This window comes from Malaclemys terrapin, chromosome 1 (assembly GCF_027887155.1).
Source record: "Malaclemys terrapin pileata isolate rMalTer1 chromosome 1, rMalTer1.hap1, whole genome shotgun sequence".
Classification (NCBI taxonomy): Eukaryota; Metazoa; Chordata; order Testudines; family Emydidae; genus Malaclemys; species Malaclemys terrapin.
Genome location: NC_071505.1, coordinates 46,699,851 through 46,720,654, shown reverse-complemented (window position 1 = coordinate 46,720,654; position 20,804 = coordinate 46,699,851). Strand labels below are relative to the sequence as shown.

At 43.5% G+C, this 20,804-nt stretch overlaps 1 protein-coding gene across 4 annotated transcripts in view; it reads left to right on the top strand.

Moving 5' to 3' along the window:
* ST7 (suppression of tumorigenicity 7) overlaps positions 1-20,804 on the top strand; it is a 221,035-nt gene that overhangs the window by 102,695 nt on the left and 97,536 nt on the right. For 3 of the 4 annotated variants that reach the window (XM_054023620.1, XM_054023610.1, XM_054023625.1), the window contains exon 2: positions 8,964-9,046. In XM_054023620.1, the coding sequence (XP_053879595.1) occupies positions 8,964-9,046 (83 nt within the window). Of the gene's footprint in view, positions 1-4,760; positions 4,861-8,963; positions 9,047-20,804 lie in introns of those variants that run through there. The other variant, XM_054023633.1, reaches the window with a different exon arrangement.

The window sequence follows — 20,804 nt, the reverse complement described above, 5'->3', positions numbered from 1 at the left end:
CCCTTGAAACCTCCAGATAACATATGTTTTATTGTCATGGTCTAATTTAGTGCTAAACCTTCCCTGAAAATTCCCAGGAATGTAGGAAATGTGGTATTAGATTTCTTCATACTGTAGCACCTTTCCATTTGGTACAAATTACTATATGAGTGTCTCAACGGAGTATCTTAAAAGTGGGGCATTAATTATAGGAATAATGAATCACACTTGATGAAAAAATAATTTTCCTACTTTCAATGCCACATTACCCAGAGCACCAATTATTGAAAAAATATTACTGCACTTTCCTGTTCTAAAAACAACAACAACAACAACAACAACGAGGAGTCCTTGTGGCACTCATCTTTCCCATAACAAACAGCAGACGTAATGTAAGCAGGAAGCACAGATATATTTTCAGTAATAGGATAATGACATTAGCTACTATGCATCCCGGGCAGGTCTCCATGACCTTAATGTTGTTCACAAGCATCTCACAATTTCTTAGATACCAAGGTGAACAGCATCTTTGCAATTCCTAAAATATAGAGGTTGGATACAGGAAGATTCTTGAGGTTAGAATATAGATTCCTTGAACAAGAGCAGGGAATGCTACAAACACATTCTGCTCAGCCAGTGCAAGGAGACACCTAATACTGCTCAGGCACAGCCTATCTTAGGTGCCATGTTGATGTTGACAGTTGAGTGGATCAAGATTTTTCATTTAAAATTTTTTTTTATTATTTTTTTATTTTTATTTTTTTACAAAAATGGCCTTTCAGTTAAAACAGACATTTTCTGTTTTGGAATATCTGTTTTTGACAAAATTTGTAGATTTTTCTTTACAACAACAACAAAATATTCTAATTTTTTGGCAACTGAAAAATTTGGACCAGACAGGTGACACTTTTCCGTTAAACCCAAAATTTGTGTCTGACTAGCTGAAAGTTTTCAGTTTTTGGTTGCTGAAAACTAAACAATTTTCAGTGTTTGTTTTTATGATGAATACCTGAAACATTTTGTAGAAAAAAATTCAACAACAATGAAAAATGTTTTGTTTTCATCAACATTTTTTTTGGAGGGATGGAAAATGCCCTAACCAGCTCTAGTTCTCAGCCAGATAGTAGGTCAGCACACAGTTTGAGGTGGGATGGGTACATGAGGGGAGAAATCTCAGGCTCCTTCCCCCTTTCTCTAAACCATTTCACTAAGATTTTGCAACAGTAATACTCTGTGCCTGCCCCCTCATTCTTCCTGTCACAGGGGTGGGATGGCCTTTTCTGGGAGTTAGACCTCGCCTACCAGTGCCTAATTAGTTGCTTCCCAGGTGATTGGTTTGAGATGAGGGATCAGGTGATAGCTTCTTGGTCACCTGGTCCTTGGATAAAAGGCCAACAAGCAAGTCTGATGTGAGAGAGGTCCTCTGTCTCTTTCTATCTCTCTAAGGGGCCTGGAGAGGACTAGGTATATGCACATGATTATTGAAAGGGGCCAACACTTGACCCCAGAGTTCAGAGGTCTTCCTACAATGCAGGAGTCTGTGAGACTTTTTGTCCTTTGTTGATGTTTCACAAATGCCAGCAGTTGGTCAATGTCTGAGTTATCACCCAGCAATGAGTGTTGCCTACTCTAATCTTTATTATCTTAGGCATTGAACCTAATCCTCGTAGTAAACCTTTAATGAAAGGTGCTTTTTGAACTAATAATGAACATAATGATCCTTCCAGCTGCACATGCAAAATCAAATGGAATCAATACAGCCATAGCTTAGCATGTCAGAAAAGGGCAAAACCTATTCTGTCTGTAGGTTGAACTGTGCTGATCTGATACTTAGAACAAAAGCCATTAATTGTCTTAAGTGACTCCATATAATGATGTTTAGTAATTGGCTTTCATTTTAGTACAGCTTTAAAAGGCTAAACCTCATAAACCTATGTAAAGCCTCAGTCTAAGGTATAGTAAAGGTAATAGGCACATTAGATTTAACAAACACCACGTAGCCTATCTATATTTTTCCAAAATTTGTTGCAGTACTTTCATCTAATTAGCCCACTGTGCAATGAAATAAACTGAGATAGCATTCCAGCTATAGCATAAGTGGGATTGCTTTGTGAGGGAGTATTTAACAAGTTGCCAATTTATCTGGCTCATGATGTGTGCTGTAGCTTTTCCTCCAGAAAGTTGGGTTTTCTCTTGCTGTACATACTGTGGTGCTTTCTCTTACAAGAGGAAGGAGCATGATGCATGTCTAAAAGGAAATAGAGAATGTGGATAAATGATAATGTTCAGAAACCACACTACCAGCACCAGCACAGTGCATCAAGGCTTCTCATTTTCGAGCAGTGTGATATCAGAACTTACCTTACTTTTCTCCGACTGATGTGTACATGATTATAGAAGGGGACCACAACTTGACCCAACAGTTAAGATGTCTTTCTGCAGTACATGTTCTGGTCATGCATGCAAGCAGTTTCAGTCTGAGGAGTTTTGCAATGCTGCATAGTGAAGAAAGGAAATCCCCAGTCACAACCACACTGGAACACTTCCCCATGCAGTATTGCATTAAAGTACAACTAAGACAACAGAGAAGTCCTGGATATCTTAAAATGGTATCGATCTGAATAAGTGTTGACAGGGTCTTATATGAGTTTGCAAAGAAACAAAAAATTAATTATAAAGGAGTTAAGGTTGAAAGTGTGTTGCAGTAGAGTCCAGCTAACAAGCAGAAACAATATTATACTTTACACAAATTCTCCACTTTAAAATCCCCCCCAACCATTAGACTGTCTGGAGAGGAATGGAATCAGTTCATCACAGCCATATCACCCTTCATCGCTCATTCTCATTCCATCCATCTTACATCACCTGCTCGTTACTACTGTTGTTGTTATTTGTGTTACTAGCAGTCCCACCTGAGATCAGAGCATTGTGCTAGACCAGGGGTGGGCAAATGTTTTGGCTCGAGAGCCACATTGGGGTTGCAAAACTTATGGAGGGCCGGGTAGGGAAGGCTGCGCCTCCCCAAACAGCCTGGCCCCCACCTCCTATCCACCCTGTCCCACTTCCCGCCCCCTGACTCCCCCCCCTCAGAACCTCCAGTCCATCCACCACCCCCGCTCCTTGTCCCCTGACCACTGCCCCCTCCCAGGACCCCCTGCCCCAACTGCCCCCTGGGACCCCACCCCCATCCACCCCACTCCCAATCCCCTGACTGCCCCGACCCCTATCCACATCCCCGCCCCCTGACTGCCCCCCCAGAACCTGCACCCAATCCAACCGCCCGCTGCTCCCTGCCCCTTATCCAACCCCCGCCCCGCTCCCTGTCACCTTACTTGCCCCCGGGACCCTCTGCCCCTTATCCAACTCCCGGCCCCCTTACCATGCCGCTCAGAGCAGCATGTCTGGCAGCCACGCCGCCCAGCCGGAGCTAGACACGCTGCCGCTCTGCTCGGGCGGAGTGTGCAGCCCCACTGCCCAGAGTGCTGCCCGCGCGGCAGCGTGGCTGCAGGGGAGAGGGGACAGCGGGGGAGGGGCTGGGGGCTAGCCTCCACAGCCAGGAGTACAAGGGCCGGGCAGGACGGTCCCGCAGGCTGGATGTGGCCCGCGGGCCGTAGTTTGCCCACCTCTGTGCTAAACACATACAAAAACAGAGTAAGAGATAGCCCCTGCCCTAAGGAGCTTACTATTGAAAGAAACAAGACAGACAAAGGGAGGAGGAAGATACAAAGGCACAGAAAGATGAAGTGACTTGCCCAAGGTCACACAGGAGGTCAGTGGCAGAGTTGGGAATGAAACCCAGGTTCAAAGTACCGCCCAGCAGCTGTTATACCTATTTAGGGTGATCAGATGTCCAGATTTTATAGGGACAGTCCCAATATTCAGGGCTTTGTCTTATATAGGTGTCTATTACCCCCCAACCTCTGCCCTGATTTTTCACACTTGCAATCTGGTCACCCTATCCCCATCTGCTCATTAATCCCCAGAAAATGACTTCTCTTGAGTTTGTTCTTGAAGATGAGAAAACCTCAAAGTATGAGACATATGGATTTTTTAATGGGGGGGCTGTTTCAGTTGGATTGTACAGGGTTTATTGCTGCCAGTACATTAGCCAGTCTGAGTGCTCCAACTGACCCACCCTTCCATTCAGTTTACAATTAGCAGTAATTGTGCAATGAACTCATGTCACCATTATATTGTGAAGACCAGTGGTAATGTCCCTGCTTTTTTGCAGCATGGTGCCCATGCTACAGCAGATCTGCATCACAATAGCTGCTTTCATGCAGTATGAACTGATCTCTCTCTCCATATCTGTATACTCAAAATCCATAAACCACGGAACTCAAGATTCCTTTAAATACCCATTACCGTAAATAAAGACTCATTAAAGGATTGAAAAATATTAAACTATTTTTAAAATGTTTTTAAAATACATGGAAGTATAGAAACATTAGCATGTTTGTTATTGCCAAGAGCCACATATTCTACTTGAGTTTTGATATCCTGGGTTATGCATATTTGACACCAGAGAATAATTTGCTGGCTTCATCATCTCCCCCAAAATGTTGAAAGGGAAAAAAATATCAGTGGAGCAGTGAAAGGTGTCTGCTTCAAACCAGGATGTTTTCTTACTCAATTAGTCAGTATTAGCACAGGTCCAGTGCTTTGATAATGTAAAACTCTGTGTAGGCTGCCAGATACTATTCATGTGAAGCTAGAGACAGCTTTTATGCCACATTTTGCCTCATCATTTTTCTCAGCAGGGCCCTGATCCACAACCACTGAAGTCCACAGGAGTCTTTTCCATTAACTCCCGTGACCATTGGAACAGGCCTCAGATATCTGAATCTGACTCTGATTCAGGCCTTTTGCTCTAGCATGATGGTAGGTGGCTGAACTTAGTAAATGGGCATCTGGATTTTCCTGTGCACTGCACAGAGATGCTAATTGTTTCTGGTAGAAGCAAACATGATCATTTCCAAGGCACTGACATTTTCAAGTTCTGATTATTAATTTACACCAAGAGACCTTAGAGCAGGAAGCTACTTAAAATTTGCAAAAATTTGGGTTACATTTGAAACACACACTAGCTTTGTTCAACTTTTAGGTGTTTTTTTTCTTCTTTGGTAATTTCTTTAGACTATTTGGAGAAGTAAAAACTCTTAATAGCTTCCCAGGGAAAACCCCTATAATGGGACTAGGGTTTTTCTTGGTGCACACCCTAATGTGTGGTTAACCTCAAATCTGCCTCCTTTATTTATATTTGAAGGGAAGAGGGGCCATGATACTCATACACACCCCCCAGTCTGACCTGAGCACACTTGTCCCAAATGAGTTATGGCCCTTCTAAAGATGGTTAGGGGGAGGACAAAACTCAAGAACTTGTGGCTTTCCTCACTCTGAAGCAGGAATTCTGAACATTGGTTTGTCTGAGTGGGGCCCTTGAACTTTCACCTACTCCTTCATTCACCATTGTTCCACTCCCACCCTGTCTGTGAGCCCTATGTTGCGGTAATAACTTTAAATCTAAGGGTTATAACTTACTTTTGAGACTGCAGTTATGGAGGGTCCAACAAGCTGCATTAAGATTGAGTTGCATTTTAGACATACATCAGGGATTCAACCTCTTTGATGTGTATGCAAAATACAATGTATCCTCCACAAACATGCAGTTTGCTCTTTCAGTACAAAATACATTTTCAATGAATTTATGAGTAAAGCTGTTAATTAGCCTGAGTTAAAATTAATTTTAAAATGGGTCATTTAAAGAATCTAGCAGTTTGCATTAGATCCTTTCCCCCAAAATGATTTGAATAATAGAATAACTACAGCCTGCAATATATTCAATTATTTCCACAAACACACTAAAAATATTTCAGCCATCTACAAAAGCCTTTGGAAGCAATTGGGATTTAACAATAATTAAGGCGAATAGGCTCTTTAGGAAAATCAGGCAGTTGGCGCTGAATATAGAAAGGCTAAATCCCAGCTTCCACTAATGCTCAGGCAAAACTCCCGTTGACTTCAAGGGGAGCACAGTCTGACCACATGTTTTCTCCTGTATTTAGTCTGATGGATGTGGAAATATAGGTTTCACATTGGAAAACAATTTGCTTTAATAATGAAACATACGGGGGGATTAATACCTTGTGGCAGAATAATTGGCATGGGTTAACAGTTGTATTACTCTTTCAATTGAAGAAAAAAGCAAAGTGACTGAACAGACATAGGCCAAGTTTCAGAGTAGCAGCCGTGTCAGTCTGTATCCGCAAAAAGAACAGGAGTACTTGTGGCACCTTAGAGACTAACAAATTTATTTGAGCATAAGCTTTCGTGGGCTACAGCCCACTTCATCAGATGCATAGACTGGAACATATAGTGAGGAGATATATATGCATACAGAGAACATGAAAAGGGGGGAGTCACCCAACCAACTCTAAGAGGCTAATTAATTAAGATGAACTGTTGTCAGCCGGAGAAAAAAAACTTTTGTAGTGATAATCAAGATAGCCCATTTAAGACCGTTTGACAAGAAGCTGTGAGGATACTTAACATGGGGGAAATAGATTCAGTGTGTGTAATGGCTCAGCCATTCCCAATCTCTATTTAAGCCTAAATTGATAGTATCTAGTTTGCATATCAATTCAAGTTCAGCAGGTTCTCGTTGGAGTCTGTTTTTGAAGCTTTTCTGTTGCAAAATTGCCACCTTTAAATCTGTTACTGAATGGCCAGAGAGGTTGAAGTGTTCTCCTACTGGTTTTTGAATGTTATGATTTCTGATGTCAGATTTGTGTCCAGGAAGCAAATACTCACCAGCAGCCACACACTGTGGCTGTGCTTAACTCATCAGCTCTCAAGACAGAAAATTCTCTTTTTGCAACAGTGCCCTCTCACAACTCAACAGAAAATGCTGCTTTAAGTGATATGGACAGAATCAATATTCCACCAAGACTCCAAATGGGCCAATATCTATGTCCCAGTTTCTAAAGCTGGAAGGCACCATAACTTTAGTATTTTGGCAAATCACTCAATCTGTCATTAAAACATTGGGAAATCAAATCCCACTTGGGCGATTTAATATGACAAACTCTAACGTTCCATGCCCCATTAGGTTACGCCTGCTCACGGGAACTGAAGGGGAAGCACCGCAATAAAGTCTGCTGCCGTTGACCCACTGAAGTCATCGTTGGCATTGTAGCAAAGTAATAACCGGCACACATGTACAGCAATATCCCAGCAGATGATTTTTTGTAGGAATATGTTAGCCTAAGAAGGGCAGTAGATTTAGTTGGCAGACTATAATTTTATCAGTGATACCATCAGGGTTCCAGTTTGATTATGTCTCAAGCTTACATTTGCACACCAGAATGAGGAATATTTTCTTCAAAAGGATGTGTGGGTGGTTTGAATAGAGCAAAACTATTAGAACAAAATGCAGAGCAAGTCTCTGCATTTCTCTTCCTTCTCAGCATGGCTTGGGGCTGGATGTAGCAGGCACTAATGGTTCAGTTAGTTTGTATTTGAAGAGAAATAAGGTGCAATGGAAATCCTGAATATTGCACCTGTTCCTCAACTGGTGTAAATAAGGATAGCTCCCATTGAAGACAATGAAATCAGTGAAAGTAGGTGAATTTACACCAGCTAAATTTTGGCTCACTACTGCTTCCAGTTTGTTTGAGGGGTAAAACTAACACAGAACCAAAAAGGACGGGGCCTGGTTCTTGACTCCACCCTGCCAGTTTGGTGCTAATGTAAATTCAGTAGAATGAAAAATCACACATACACACTCTTTAACAATTTCTAGTTCCTTCAGGAAAAATATGAGAAAAGATGCATGCAGAAATAACACAAAGCTGCTGCATGGCAATTTCAAGTTCTATGTGATTCTTTTCTGGAAGACAATCCTATTTCTTACTGAATATTGAAAAGTAACCACGTGCCATTGAGGATTAATAGCATACCTTCATTATCTCCTCTCCATATTTCAGTTTAAGTTTGTTTAGCTTCAATAAGGATCATTCTTAAAGACACAGAAAAGAACTTGAGTGAACCGACCGGCCTCCCCATGCCTTCAATCAGTTTTAAATGACTGTTTTATAGTTAAATACAAGTCTGTTAGGTGTGTTCAGAAAACAAAACAATAGAGTGTACAGTGCTGGGCATGGCCTGGGCAATATCTCTGACCCCCCATCAAGTTTGACCCTGTGTAGGTCATGGGCTGGATCACTTTGGGTGGTGCAGAGAGGTGCAGTGTCCTCCGGTGAGGACCACAACACTCTGGGATTCTTTGATGTATTTTTCCCTCCCAGCACCCCTGTGAGGAAGGGAAGTGTTGTCATCACCATTTTACAGATGAGGTGCTGAGGGACGGTGAGACTAAGGGCCAGATTTTTAAAGATATTTAGATGCCTAAATATGCGGATAGGTGCTTGGTAGAATTTTCAAAAAATTAGAGTTAGCCACCTACATGCTTCTGAAAGTCCCATTTGGCACCTACCTGCATCTTTAGGTGCCTAGCTACCTTTAAACATCTGTCCCCACGTGGTTTGTCCATGGTCACAAGTCTGAAGCGGAGCAGGGAGTTGAGCCCAGGTTCAGATTGATTCATGATTCCCCATGATAGGTTGGGCGGATGAAAGATATTGTATTATCTGCCTTAACTACTCTGTTGGCATTTAGCTTTTCAAGAGCTTTAAAATGCAGTGATGACATTGTACAGTGGGGAGTGGAAAAAGCCAAGTGAGTATGCAAGTGATTTGTAACTCCTTGTGATGAACTCTGTTGTGAAAATGAACTCCTGTATGTAGAACACTGGGCTGCATCTTATCATGTGTGGGCAAACTAATAGAGATGTGCTTTATATGATTTTATTTTTAAGGTGAGCAAGTACTGTAATTTATTCAAAGTGGGGGTGGAGTTGGTGGGGAAGCCAAAAGGGAGAACCTGTCCTGCTGTTGTACTCATGATTTCCTCTCTTTCTCTTTCAGTGAGTATGTTTTTGAACACATTAACCCCCAAGTTCTATGTTGCCTTGACAGGCACTTCTTCATTAATCTCAGGTCTTATTTTGGTAAGTACTAGATGCATTATTTTTATTTAACAAATTTCTTGTTATCCACAGTGTGATGGACACTGTCATGATTCATAGGGGCAACATATGGATCTGTCTTTTGTTCCTCTTTTATGTTTGTACAGTCAAGAAATTCTTAGTATTTTTTTCCAAAACAAATGCTTCAGTGTCATTTCTTTTTAAGGAAAGAATAACTGCCAATGGCCCAGTACTTATAAGCAATCCTATAATAATTCAAAAATTAGTTTTCATGTCAAGGGTTGCCATAAACAAATATAGCAAAAATAAAAGCCTCCCTTAGAGGGGAGAGAGAGATTCAGAGATTCTTGGTGTGTTCATTTTAGACTGTTAAAGCTGGTGATGGCTGTGGTAGAAGTATCTCATTAGAAAAAGTGGGGAAATTGATACTGGTAATGAACCCAATTTCATTGTCTTGTTTCCAAGGGATGATTATTAAAACAGAGAGAAACATATTTTAAAATATATCTATCTATATATATCTATATATATATTTGGGCTGTCAAGCGATTACAAAAAATTAATCGTGATTAATCACGGGATTAAAAAAATTAATTGCGCGATTAATCACACTGTTAAGTAATAATATAATGCCAGTTATTTAAATATTTTTGGATGTTTTCTACATTTTCAAATATATTGATTTCAATTACAACACAGAATCCAAAGTGTACAGTGCTCACTTTATATTTATTTTTTATTACAAATATTTGCATGGTAAAAAAACAGAAGAAATAGTATTTTTCAATTCACCAAATACAAGTACTGTAGTGCAATCTCTTTATCATGAAAGTTGAACTTACAAATGTAGAATTATGTACAAAAAAATAACTGCATTCAAAAATAAAACAATGTAAAATTTTACAGCCTGCAAGTCCACTCAGTTACTACTTCTTGTTCAGCCAATCACTCAGACAAACAAGTTTGTTTATACACCTCTACCCCGATATAAGCGACCCAGTATAACACGAATTCGGATATAACGCGGTAAAGCAGCCCTCCAGGGGGGCAGGGCTGTGCGCTCCGGTGGATCAAAGCAAGTTCGATATAACCAGGGCCGGTGCAACCACTAGGCAAACTAGGCAGTCGCCTAGGGCAGCAAGTGGTTGGGGGCTAGGGTGACCAGACGTCCCGATTTTGTCGGGACTGTCCCGATATTTGCTCGTTTGTCCCGCGTCCCGACCGATGTTTGGTCGGGACACTGGACAAACAAGCAATTTTTGCCCTCCGCTCTGGCTCGCGCCCCCTCCCTCGCCCCAAATCCGCCCCCTCCTTCCCCCATTGGATAGCTCCCCAAATCCTCGGCCTGGCCCCACCCCCTCAACTGCCCCATTGGATCCCTCCCCAAATCCCCGCCTCTTTCCGAAGCACGCCGCATTCCTCCTCCCTCCCAGGCAAGCGCTGGAGGGAGGAGGCCCGGGGACAGCGGGATGAGTCCGGCCTGGCCCTGGCCCAATCGCAGGCAGGAGGGCGGGGGGTACCTGCAGGGGGGCAGCCCCGGGTCCAGCCTGGGGAACCGGCTCCCTACGCGCCCATGGGTGGGGGGGCAGCAGCTGTCCGCGTGGGGACTCTGGTTCCTCGGGGCTTCACCTCCGCCACGTGCGCTCCGGCCCCGGAGGGGTGTAGTTGGCACTGGGTGCCAGGCAGATGCCTCTGCCTGACACGCGGCGAGGGAGAGGCGGAGTAGCAGCTGGAAGGGCCGGTCGGGCTGCACTCCCGGGCCCGCGGGGAGCTGAAGCCTGCCAGGGAAGGGGCTGCCACACGCTGGCGCGCCCGCGGCCAGCCCAGGACGGTCTCCGCGCAGGGACTTGGCGGGGGTGCTCCCCCTGTCCGTGCCCATCTCCGCGGCATCGGGCTCCGGGCGGGGGTTGTTGCATCCCGGGACCCGGGGGCCGCTGTTTACCGGCACCAGCCTAGGCGCTTCCCGCTTGTTCGTGCTTTTTTTTTTTTTTCTCCCTACCGGCTTTTTTATTTTTTGGCTCCGCCCCCCCCCCCCCCCCCCCCCGCGTCCCGATATTTCGCCTCTCTGATCTGGTCACCCTATTGGGGGCGGCACCTGAAAATTTGGGGCACCACTGGGTCTTAGTATCCACCCTATTGGTTTTCCTATCCCTGTTCTGACACTTCCTGCAGGCTCTGAATCTTCCTGGGAAGGGGATCTAGTAGTTAAAAGAGAAAAAGTCTCCAGCCTGCCAAACCTATTAGCACAACAGTGAAACTGTTAAAGAGCCATTCAAGGGGTAAAGAAGACATTTAACAGGCATTTGCCAACCCCCAGGTATCTACTGTCAGTTTCTGAATGTACTGACAAAAACAGTGGTGCATTACTGTAATATTTACTCAGAACATGTCAGTCTACAGGACCTTAGTTTAAAATTTGCTTTAAAAATATTTCATTAGTGAGTTGGTGAAGATTATAAAAGCACATCTCTAAAAAATCCTTGCATAGATTTTTAGATGCACAATCATTTTTAGCCTTAAATGCTTGGATCTTCAGACATGTGGTTTTTTAAATAAATTCTTCAAAAGACCACCCTTATCTAAAATACACATTTTAATTACTATAGTAAAAAAAACTTACTTCCAAAGTCTTCTTGTCCTTTCTGTCCATCCATTTCTCCCTTCATCCCCCGCGCCCCCCTCCCCGCCCCAAGGAAGCAACAGCCCTTTGCTTCCAGATAGCTGGACAAAGAGTTTCCCTTTCTTTACTTCTGACTATCTGATGAACTAGTTTTAAGCAAAATCAGTACCTTAGTAAGATATAAAATCCTTTGTTATGCCTAAAATCTTTGGAAACATATTTTTTTAAAGTTGGTGAAATTTCATAAACGTGTATTGTTATGGAGATCACACACAGTAAATTAGTGTTCCCTTTTTCTAAAAGCAATGAACATTATTATGAACACACTAAACCTCTGTGACTGATTAATTTAAAATAATGTCTATTTCAGTGAGTTAAATATGTAGTAATCTGGAATGATTACTTTATGAAGGCTTAAGAGTACATTTAAAATATAAAATCAGCTTAGAAATACTGATTAAGAAAATGTAAAACAGAGACGAGCTGCATCACGTATTCCATAATATTTAATGTTGTATTCAGCAAGACAGCTGACTCGCCCTTACTACAAAGTTTTTGCAAATAAATGTCTGACAAACTTCAGAGCATATCAAAAAACCTGTGACTGACATTTTTTATTCCCAAGTTTAGTGCTTTTAATTAGGTACCTTCTGCATGACCATTCTGCATGAGGGAGAGGGTACAGGAGTCTCTGCAGGGAACTGTGACTCTCCGCCACGGTGAGGCGGGCTGGGCGTCTTGTTGTTCTTTCTGCCTTGTTCTTCTTTCTGCCTTGTTCCTCCACCGCTGCCCCAGCCAGGCTGCAAGTTCAGGCTGCCGCTGGGCATAGGGACACCAGTTTAATAATACTACATAGGGCCCCATAAATCCTAAAGATGGCCCTGGGGGCGCCAAAAAGCAGTGCCCAGGCTCGCCAGGGAGGAGCCACCTTCCGGAGACACCAGAGAGCCAGAGCGTCGGCTTGCGGTGGCGGCGAGCCCCAGCCATGGAAGAGCCGGCGCAGCGCAGGGGGGCAGGAGCTCTGTCCAGGCTGCGGCCTGGTGCCCCCCCAGGGGGCTCCTGCAGGCTGCAGCAGATGCATGCGGGCAGAGGCCCCCCCAGCTCCCCCGTCGCCACACTCGGGCTCTGTGGCTCCCGGGCATGTGAGCCGCCACCGGGGCGCGGGGCCCTGAGCCTGCTCTAGGAGGGGCAGCAGCGGCGGTGGCGGCTCACACTCCCAGGAGCCGCAGAGCCCGAGCGCAGCGAGGGGGGAGCCGGGTGGGCCCATGGGAGCCTCTGCCCACATGCATCTGCTGCAGGAGCCCCCAGAAGGTAGCTCCTCCCTGCTGAGCTGCTGCAGCAGCCCAAGCCCAGCAAAGCCAGTGAGTGGACTCGGGGCGGGGGCCGCCGGGGTGCGGTGGGGTGGGGAGGGCTCACGGGGGGGCTGTGCACCCTCCAGGGGAGTTCAGGGGGCGGGAAGGGGGGAACCTGGTCTGGGGGGAGCAGCCCCTGGGCACGGCTGGCCCCTGGGGTCTATAAAGGCTCGTTGGGATTTGCCCCTCAATGAACCAATGTTATAGGGGGGGCGGGGCGGTGCAAGATGGAAGTTTCACCTAGGATGCAAAATATCCTTGCACCAGCCCTGGATATAACGCGGTTTCACCTATAATGGGGTAAGATTTTTTGGCTCCCAAGGCCAGCGTTATATCAGGGTAAAGGTGTATTTGAAGGAGATAATGCTGCATGCTTCTTGTTTACAATGTACCTGAAAGTGAGAACAGGCATTTTCATGACACTGTTGTAGCTGGCATCGCAAGATATTTACATGCCAGATGCGCTGAAGATTCATATGTCCCTTCATTCTTCAACCACCATTCCAGGGGACACGCATCCATGCTGATGACGGGTTCTGCTCAATAACAATCCAAAGCAGCTTTCTTTTTTGGTGGTTTGGGTTCTGTAGTTTCTGCATCAATGTGTTGCTCTTTTAAGACTTCTGAGAGCATGCCCCACACCTCGTGCCTCTCAGATTTTGGAAGGCACTTCAGATTCGTAAACCTTGGGTCGAGTGCTGTAGCTATCCTTAGAAATCTCACATTGGTACCTTTTGGTATTTTGTCAAATCTGCAGTGAAAGTGTTCTTAAAATGAACAACATGTGCTGAGTCATCATCTGAGACTGCTATAACATGAAATATGTGGCAGACTGTGAGTAAAACAGAGCAGGGGACATACAATTCTCCCCCAAGGAGTTCAATCACAAATTTAACGCATTTTTTTTTTTAACGAGCATCACCAACATGGAAGCATGTCCTCTGGAATGGTGGCCGAAGCATGAAGGGGCATATGAATGTTTAGCATATCTGATATGTAAATACCTTGCAATGCTGGCTACAAAAGTGCCATGCAAATACCTCTTCTCACTTTCTGATGACATTGTAAATAAGAAGAGGGCAGCATTATCTCCTGTAAATGTAAACAAACTTGTTTGTCTTAGCGATTGGCTGAACAAGAAGTAGAACTGAGTGGACTTGTAGGCTCTGAAGTTTTACATTGTTTTGTTTTTGAGTGCAGTTATGTAACAAAAAAATTCGACATTTGTAATTCGACATTTCACGACAATGAGATTGCATTACAGTACTTGTATGAGGTGAATTGTAAAATGCTATTTCTTTTGTTTATAATTTTACAGTGCAAATATTTATAGTAAAAATAATATATATTTTGATTTCAATTACAACACAGAATACAATATATATGAAAATGTAGAAGAAACATCCATAATATTTAATAAATTTCAATTGGTATTCTGTTGTTTAACAGTGCAATTAAAACTGCGATTAATCACAATTAAGTTTTTTAATCACAATTAAGTTTTTGAGTTAATCACGTGAGTTAACTGCGATTAATCAACAGCCCTAATATATATTGGATATCTTGATAATGTCCTTTTAAAATATACATGCTCTTTTAAACCTGTCAGACCCAGACCAGGGTCCGACAGGTTTAAATGCAAACATATATGCTGGGGTCGACTTTAACACCAGCATAGGACTAAGTTACCAAACCAGTGCATCTGTTCACAAGAACTCAACCTTATTGGCCACATTCACGGAAATAAAATGAGAAGAAGTGTTGAATCCTCAGGGTGTACAGTATCAGAGTTATTATTATGCTGTTTTTCAACCTTGATGCTGGGAGCTAGTTTGCTACTTAAACAAGCAAGGTTTGTCTTATATTTTTATTGCTGCTCAGTCATTGTCCAGTCCTTTGTTTAAAAATAAATCACACATGTATTAACTTGCTGATTACCACAGTTGTGGTCTCTCCATTTGTAGAGTGCTTACAGGAATGCTCTGCATTACAGCAATAACCTGAAACAGACATTATGACCCCTATGCCCTCCTCACCCCATGTTGCTTGGCACTGCAGTAAAATAACAATGCAAAAAACTGTTATCTGAGCTGATATAATGCCTTATAATCATAAATGAATTTGGATTCAGAGCTGTATTTTACAGTTTGAGCCCATCTATAGAAGAAATGTGATTCTAGATGTGTACCCAGCACTTCCACCATCTCATCCTTAATCTTCCCCAGTCTGTCACAGCCTGGTACACGAGGAACCAGCAGATCTCAAGTAAAACATCAGGTGTGCTCCAGCTGTTCAGAGAGCTGCCTTGCTTCAGTGTTTACAAGCAACTGAAGACAATTACTTAATGACTGCACCTTGGGCATTCTTCAGAACTGCTTGGGCTGAGCCCCAAAGCACAGAACAGCTCTTCAGAGAAATCACTTTGGAATATGATTGGAGAGGTTCAGCGGTCACGTTCAGACCAGGTGTTAGCTAGTGCAGGTCCTTTGAAAAGAATACATTCAAGGGAAGGTTCTGTGTATTAAATTCAATTCCCTTGAAAGGTAAACATATTAACCGCTACTAACCAGCAGGGCTAGGAAGGACGGGAGAAATATAGTAGCTCCACTGGCATAGCTTTATGCTTGGTGATGGGGAAAGGGGAGTGAAGGCAGTCAGAAGAAGTAGCAGGAAGGACTGGCTGTCCCTTTGGAAAACTCTGATGGAACTTAATAGGAAGGAAACCAACAGAGTTCTATAGAAATCGCTTCTCAATCAATGCAATTTAGTAGGGTGAGATCTTATATATAGGTTTGGTTAGCCATCCTGTAGAATTCTATAGCAAGGCTGTATTCAATTCTATAGGAGGGTTGAAAAACTATAGAAGGGTTCTCCTTTCCTGTTACATTTTCTGTGACTTTTCTAAAATGGGTGACTCAAAGGAATGGGCACTAATGGGAAAATTGCAAGAAGGAAGTGGGTCTATATGTCTTGACTTGTGGGGGATATATGTCTTGACTTTTGTGAAATATTGGGGAGTGATGAATGAGAGGCAGCAAGAAGCATTCAGGTCCATGATTTGTGGAGGAGAAAAAAAGGCAGCATTAGAAAGAACCAGAGGCATGCAGGTCTCTAAGTCAGGTAGTGCTGGAGCATAGGCAGCAATGTAGGGTGGTGAGTGGGAAGCCTAGAAAGGTGGTAGGTGGGAAGCCTATTTATCCATGACTCACCAAGAGACACTGTAACTAGTTACAGCAGAATCAGAGTCTCTGGCGTGGGGGCAGAGCATTCCCATTGGCAGGACTCCACCCATGGAAACCGTGCAAGAGGAGATTAGACTGTGTGAGCTAAATGTTATATCTACTTTGAGAAAGACTCACTCCAATAGCGGAATCTCTCTGTATGACCAGCCCACAATGAGCAAGTTGGAGGAAATAGAGAAGAGGGAGGAGGAGAGGTATAAGAAAGATGGGGAGCAGAGGTGTTCCCTCAATACTGCCTTTAATTGTCTGGTGATTAGGTACCGCAGCTGTGCATGTATGAGAGCACCTGAGATAAGTAAATAGGTAAAAGCCAGGGAGTCAACATTATAGACAAGCTTTGACTGGGATGAGGGGACATGTGATCAATGAACTGGGTGGTGGGAAGGGAATTCAGCAGAGGAAAGCTGTGGTAAAAGTGATCTGTGGTCAATCAAGACAGCTGTGGGAAGTTGTTGTGAAGTAGTACTAGGAGATCACTGGTCCATTTAGCTTGGTAACTTCACCTTTTCTAACTAATCTAGCATTTCTAACAATAGGCCCAGCAATATGGTAAACCTATCACCAAGCATAATATAGAATATTTCACAATAGGTGCAATTCCAGAACACCCATTCTTAGTATTAAAAATGAAAATCTTCAAATGAAGATTAAATGAAAATCTTTTCTAAAACAAATATTCTCTTATCATATCTAAATTACTGTGATTTTCGTCCTGCTAGCTGTGCTTATGTTCTTTGGAATTTTCCACCATATGGTCTGCTTTGGCAGATTTCGTCCCACTGTGAATTGGCTGTAATTACTAAACAGAAGGAGAAATCACAGCTACTGCAGAATTTTAGAAGAGTGGCTAGTGATGGTATAGAAGACACCTCACTCATCTCGTGTTTGTGTCATTTCCAATATATAGCAATGACTCCTGGTGGTGTTCAGCTTTGGGGAATAGTGTGTTTTATGCTAATCTCAGGTTGCTCCTATGTAACATGGTACTTTCCCCTGTCATTTTGCCTCTCTCTTTTCCTCTTACTCCTTGGGTGGAATTCTGGCCCGCCGGAAGTCAAAGTGTGTTTTGGCAGTGACTTCAGTGGAGCCAGGATTTCACCACTTCTTTCCGGTCTGCATAGCTCAGGAAAGTACTCCTTTATTTCTGTTACAACCAACCTCGCCATTAGTTGTCTACATTACATTATTTAAAATTAACAACTCAGGTGGCACAAATTAATTCCATCCTTGCTTCTGTCCCTTACAAGTCATTCACGGGATAAAATCAGGGCCTAAATAAAGCCCCTAACTGCACCACACATACAGGCATATCAGGGAACTTGGTTTCAACCCAGCTGTCCCCAGCTTGGTTCCTATTTGTAGTATAGCAGACATCACTTAAGAGAGAAAATTTCTGAAAAGATATTTAGTTTTTCTGATTCTGTCTCAGGCTGCAGACTAGACTCCCATACATCCTGAGCAAAGCACTGGGATACCAGGCTCTTCTGTTTCAATGAAGCAGACTTACACATTTTCAAAGGTGCTGTGCACCTAACGTTCTCACTGATTTCAGTAGGAACTGGGGTTACTAGACACCTTTGAAAATAAACCCACTAGCTGCTACAAATGAGGGAGTAACATTTTGAAAAACACATACATGACTTATGAACCTTAGTCTCATTTTCAAGGGGCTTAGGCATTTAGGGTCATTGGGGCTAGGGTGGTGTTTATGCAATGTATACAGTACTTAGTTTGAGTCCAGGACTAAGCCCCGGCACCTCTACACTTGGCAGTTCATAGCCTTGGTGTCTCTGGGCTTGCCACGTCATTTATGAAAGTAAAAAAATTGCCTAGAATCCAGAATTCACAAAAATCAGGATGCATTTTTGTTCTTAACTGTCTGCAACCAACTGCCCAGCTTGACAAATGCTTGTGAACCTGGTTCTATGTGTTTGCACAGCCTCGTCTCCTCTCCTCTCCTCCACAGGTTCCTTTTCTCCCTTGTTCTTCCCTTTTGATTTCTTCAAGGGGAGCAGTTTCTGGGACTTGGAGTTGTCAGAAAGCACTGTGAAGTAACTCCTTTCAGCAGTCTCCATGTAATAATGTCCTCCCACCTAGGAAGTGCCACCTAGAGCTCAGTGAATAATGGATTTTTCAGTTCTCTGGCTTTGCGCGCTGTAGGGTGTAGAACCACATATTCGTTGAGCTCCTGTTTTATGTAAATTGCCAGCCCGTATTTTGGGTGCTAATTGCTGGCTATGAGTTTATAGCCATTGATTTTGTGAGGTAGGGCACTCACCCTAGGATGTGGAAGACTGAAGTTCAAATCACTCTTCTTATTTATACAAAGTGGAACAGCCCCAGTGAGGAGATTGAGAAAACCCCACATCAGAATATCCCGTAGCCCAGTGGCTTGGACACTGTTCTGCAGTATAGAAGATCCAACTTCAAATCCCTTCTCCACATCAGGCAGAGGGAGGAAATAAATCTGGATTTCCTACATCTTAGGTGAGTGCCCCACCCATTGGGCTAACACTGATAAGTGAAGTGACAGTACCACCACCATCTCTCTGTCCATTTTGTGACTGTAGTCCTCCTTTTCAGTTCCAAACAAAATGTTTCATTTCAACATTGGAGGGTTTTTTTTTTTTTTTGGGTGAGTAGAAACTACATGATGAACTTGATACAAATCCCTGAGTAGTTTTGGTCAACCCAAATCTGCATTTTTCGGGGAATAAACTATTAGTCTGAAAAATTCTCCCATCGCTATGGTGCCAACTTTTCCATATTGTAGTGGGATCCTCAAAGTTTTCTAGCTACTAGGCTAGGAATTATGGGACACCTCTATTGCTCAGTTCAGTAGAAGATGGTGGAAGATGACGATCTACACGCAGTCTACCCTGTTAAGTGGGAAACCATGACTAACGTCATAAAACTGGTTACCAAACATCGACTGTCAACCTCCTGGTCCAAAGAGCAACAAAATAAGCCTACCTTTTCAGGGCCAATTTAAAAGGTAGATTGGACCTAGGGTAAAGATCTGCCAGTTGAATGTTGAAGGCATCTCACTGTCCAAGTGTGACTACCTGGAGAAAATGCTGAAGACAACCAACATCAATGTCCTCACCCTCCAGGAGGCACATGTTGCAAACAAAGAAAAAGCCCATTGCTACAAAATCAATGGCTATCAATTCATAGCCAGCAATTATTGTACAAAATATGGGGTGACAATTTACATAAAACAGGAGATCAATGAATATGTGGCTCTACCTCCTACAGCGCACAAAGAAACAGCTACAATATCCTTGCGCATCGGCAAGCTAATCATCATTCATGTACACCTCTACCCCGATATAACGCGACCCGATATAACACAAATTCGGATGTAACGCGGTAAAGCAGTGCTCCAGGGAGGTGGGGCTGCACACTCCGGCGGATCAAAGCTAGTTTGATATAACGCGGTTTCACCTATAACGCGGTAAGATTTTTTTGGTTCCCAAGGACAGCATTATATCGGGGTAGAGGTGTATATAAACCATCTGGTGCATAGTGGCCTCAACCAACTCTGCAAAATGCACAGGACCCTGCTGTATTTGTGAACAACTGTAATAGTCACCACACATAATGGGCCTGTGCAGCAAACAATATTGCAGGTGAAGAACTGATACACTGGGTGCTGGCAAATGATATGTTTCTCCTTTTTGATATGAAACCATGCGTCACTTTCCACTCTGCAAGGTGGTGCAGAGGATACTGCCCTGATCTGATGTTCATCTCTAAAGATGATACAGGCACATTGCGGATCATCCTCGATGACTTCCCGAACAACCAGAACAGACCAGTACTGACCCCAAATCCCAGTTCTCCACTCAAAACCAGCACCATGCTGGAACTTCATAAAAGCAGACTGGGCCACTTTCAGTATGACTGTAGACAGTACAATCGCCAACATTTTCCCAATGTCAAAGACTTTGACTGTTTTATTGTGCGCCTCATCTCTGGTGTAAAGAAGAAGATCTGCCGGGAACACAGGTCATTGAACACTCCTTGGCTCTCTGCAGTCCAGCAGTCCAGCAAGAGCTCCTCCACAAATCTGATGAGTGTGGAGACCCAGAAATTGGAATCACTGGATGCAGCAAGACAGAAATGCTGGCTTCAATGTGTAGAAGGTCTAAACTTCACACACTCAAGCAGACGCAGTTGAAATCTGCTTGAGACACCTGGGGGCTGTAAATCCCACACAGGCCACTAGACTGCAGGTGAAAGCCAACGCCATCGCTGCTAAACTTTTGTGGACATCAAAACAACCAGTGGACAAACAGTATCTCAAATAAGTCCAGCATCAGCCTTAGCAGGTGATGTCCAAATGCGCTCCATTGTCCCAATGGACGTTGACACAGTCATTGCAGCCACAAAATTGGGAAAAGCAGCAGGAAAAGATGGTATCTCTCCTGAGTTCCTATATAACCTTGGCCCACTCGCATGGAAATGGAGGATGCAGCATTCTGGAGACCGGTGAAATCCCCCCATATGGAGAGAAGTCAAGGTCATTGCACTCATAAAGCCTGGAGAACCTGAAGATCACT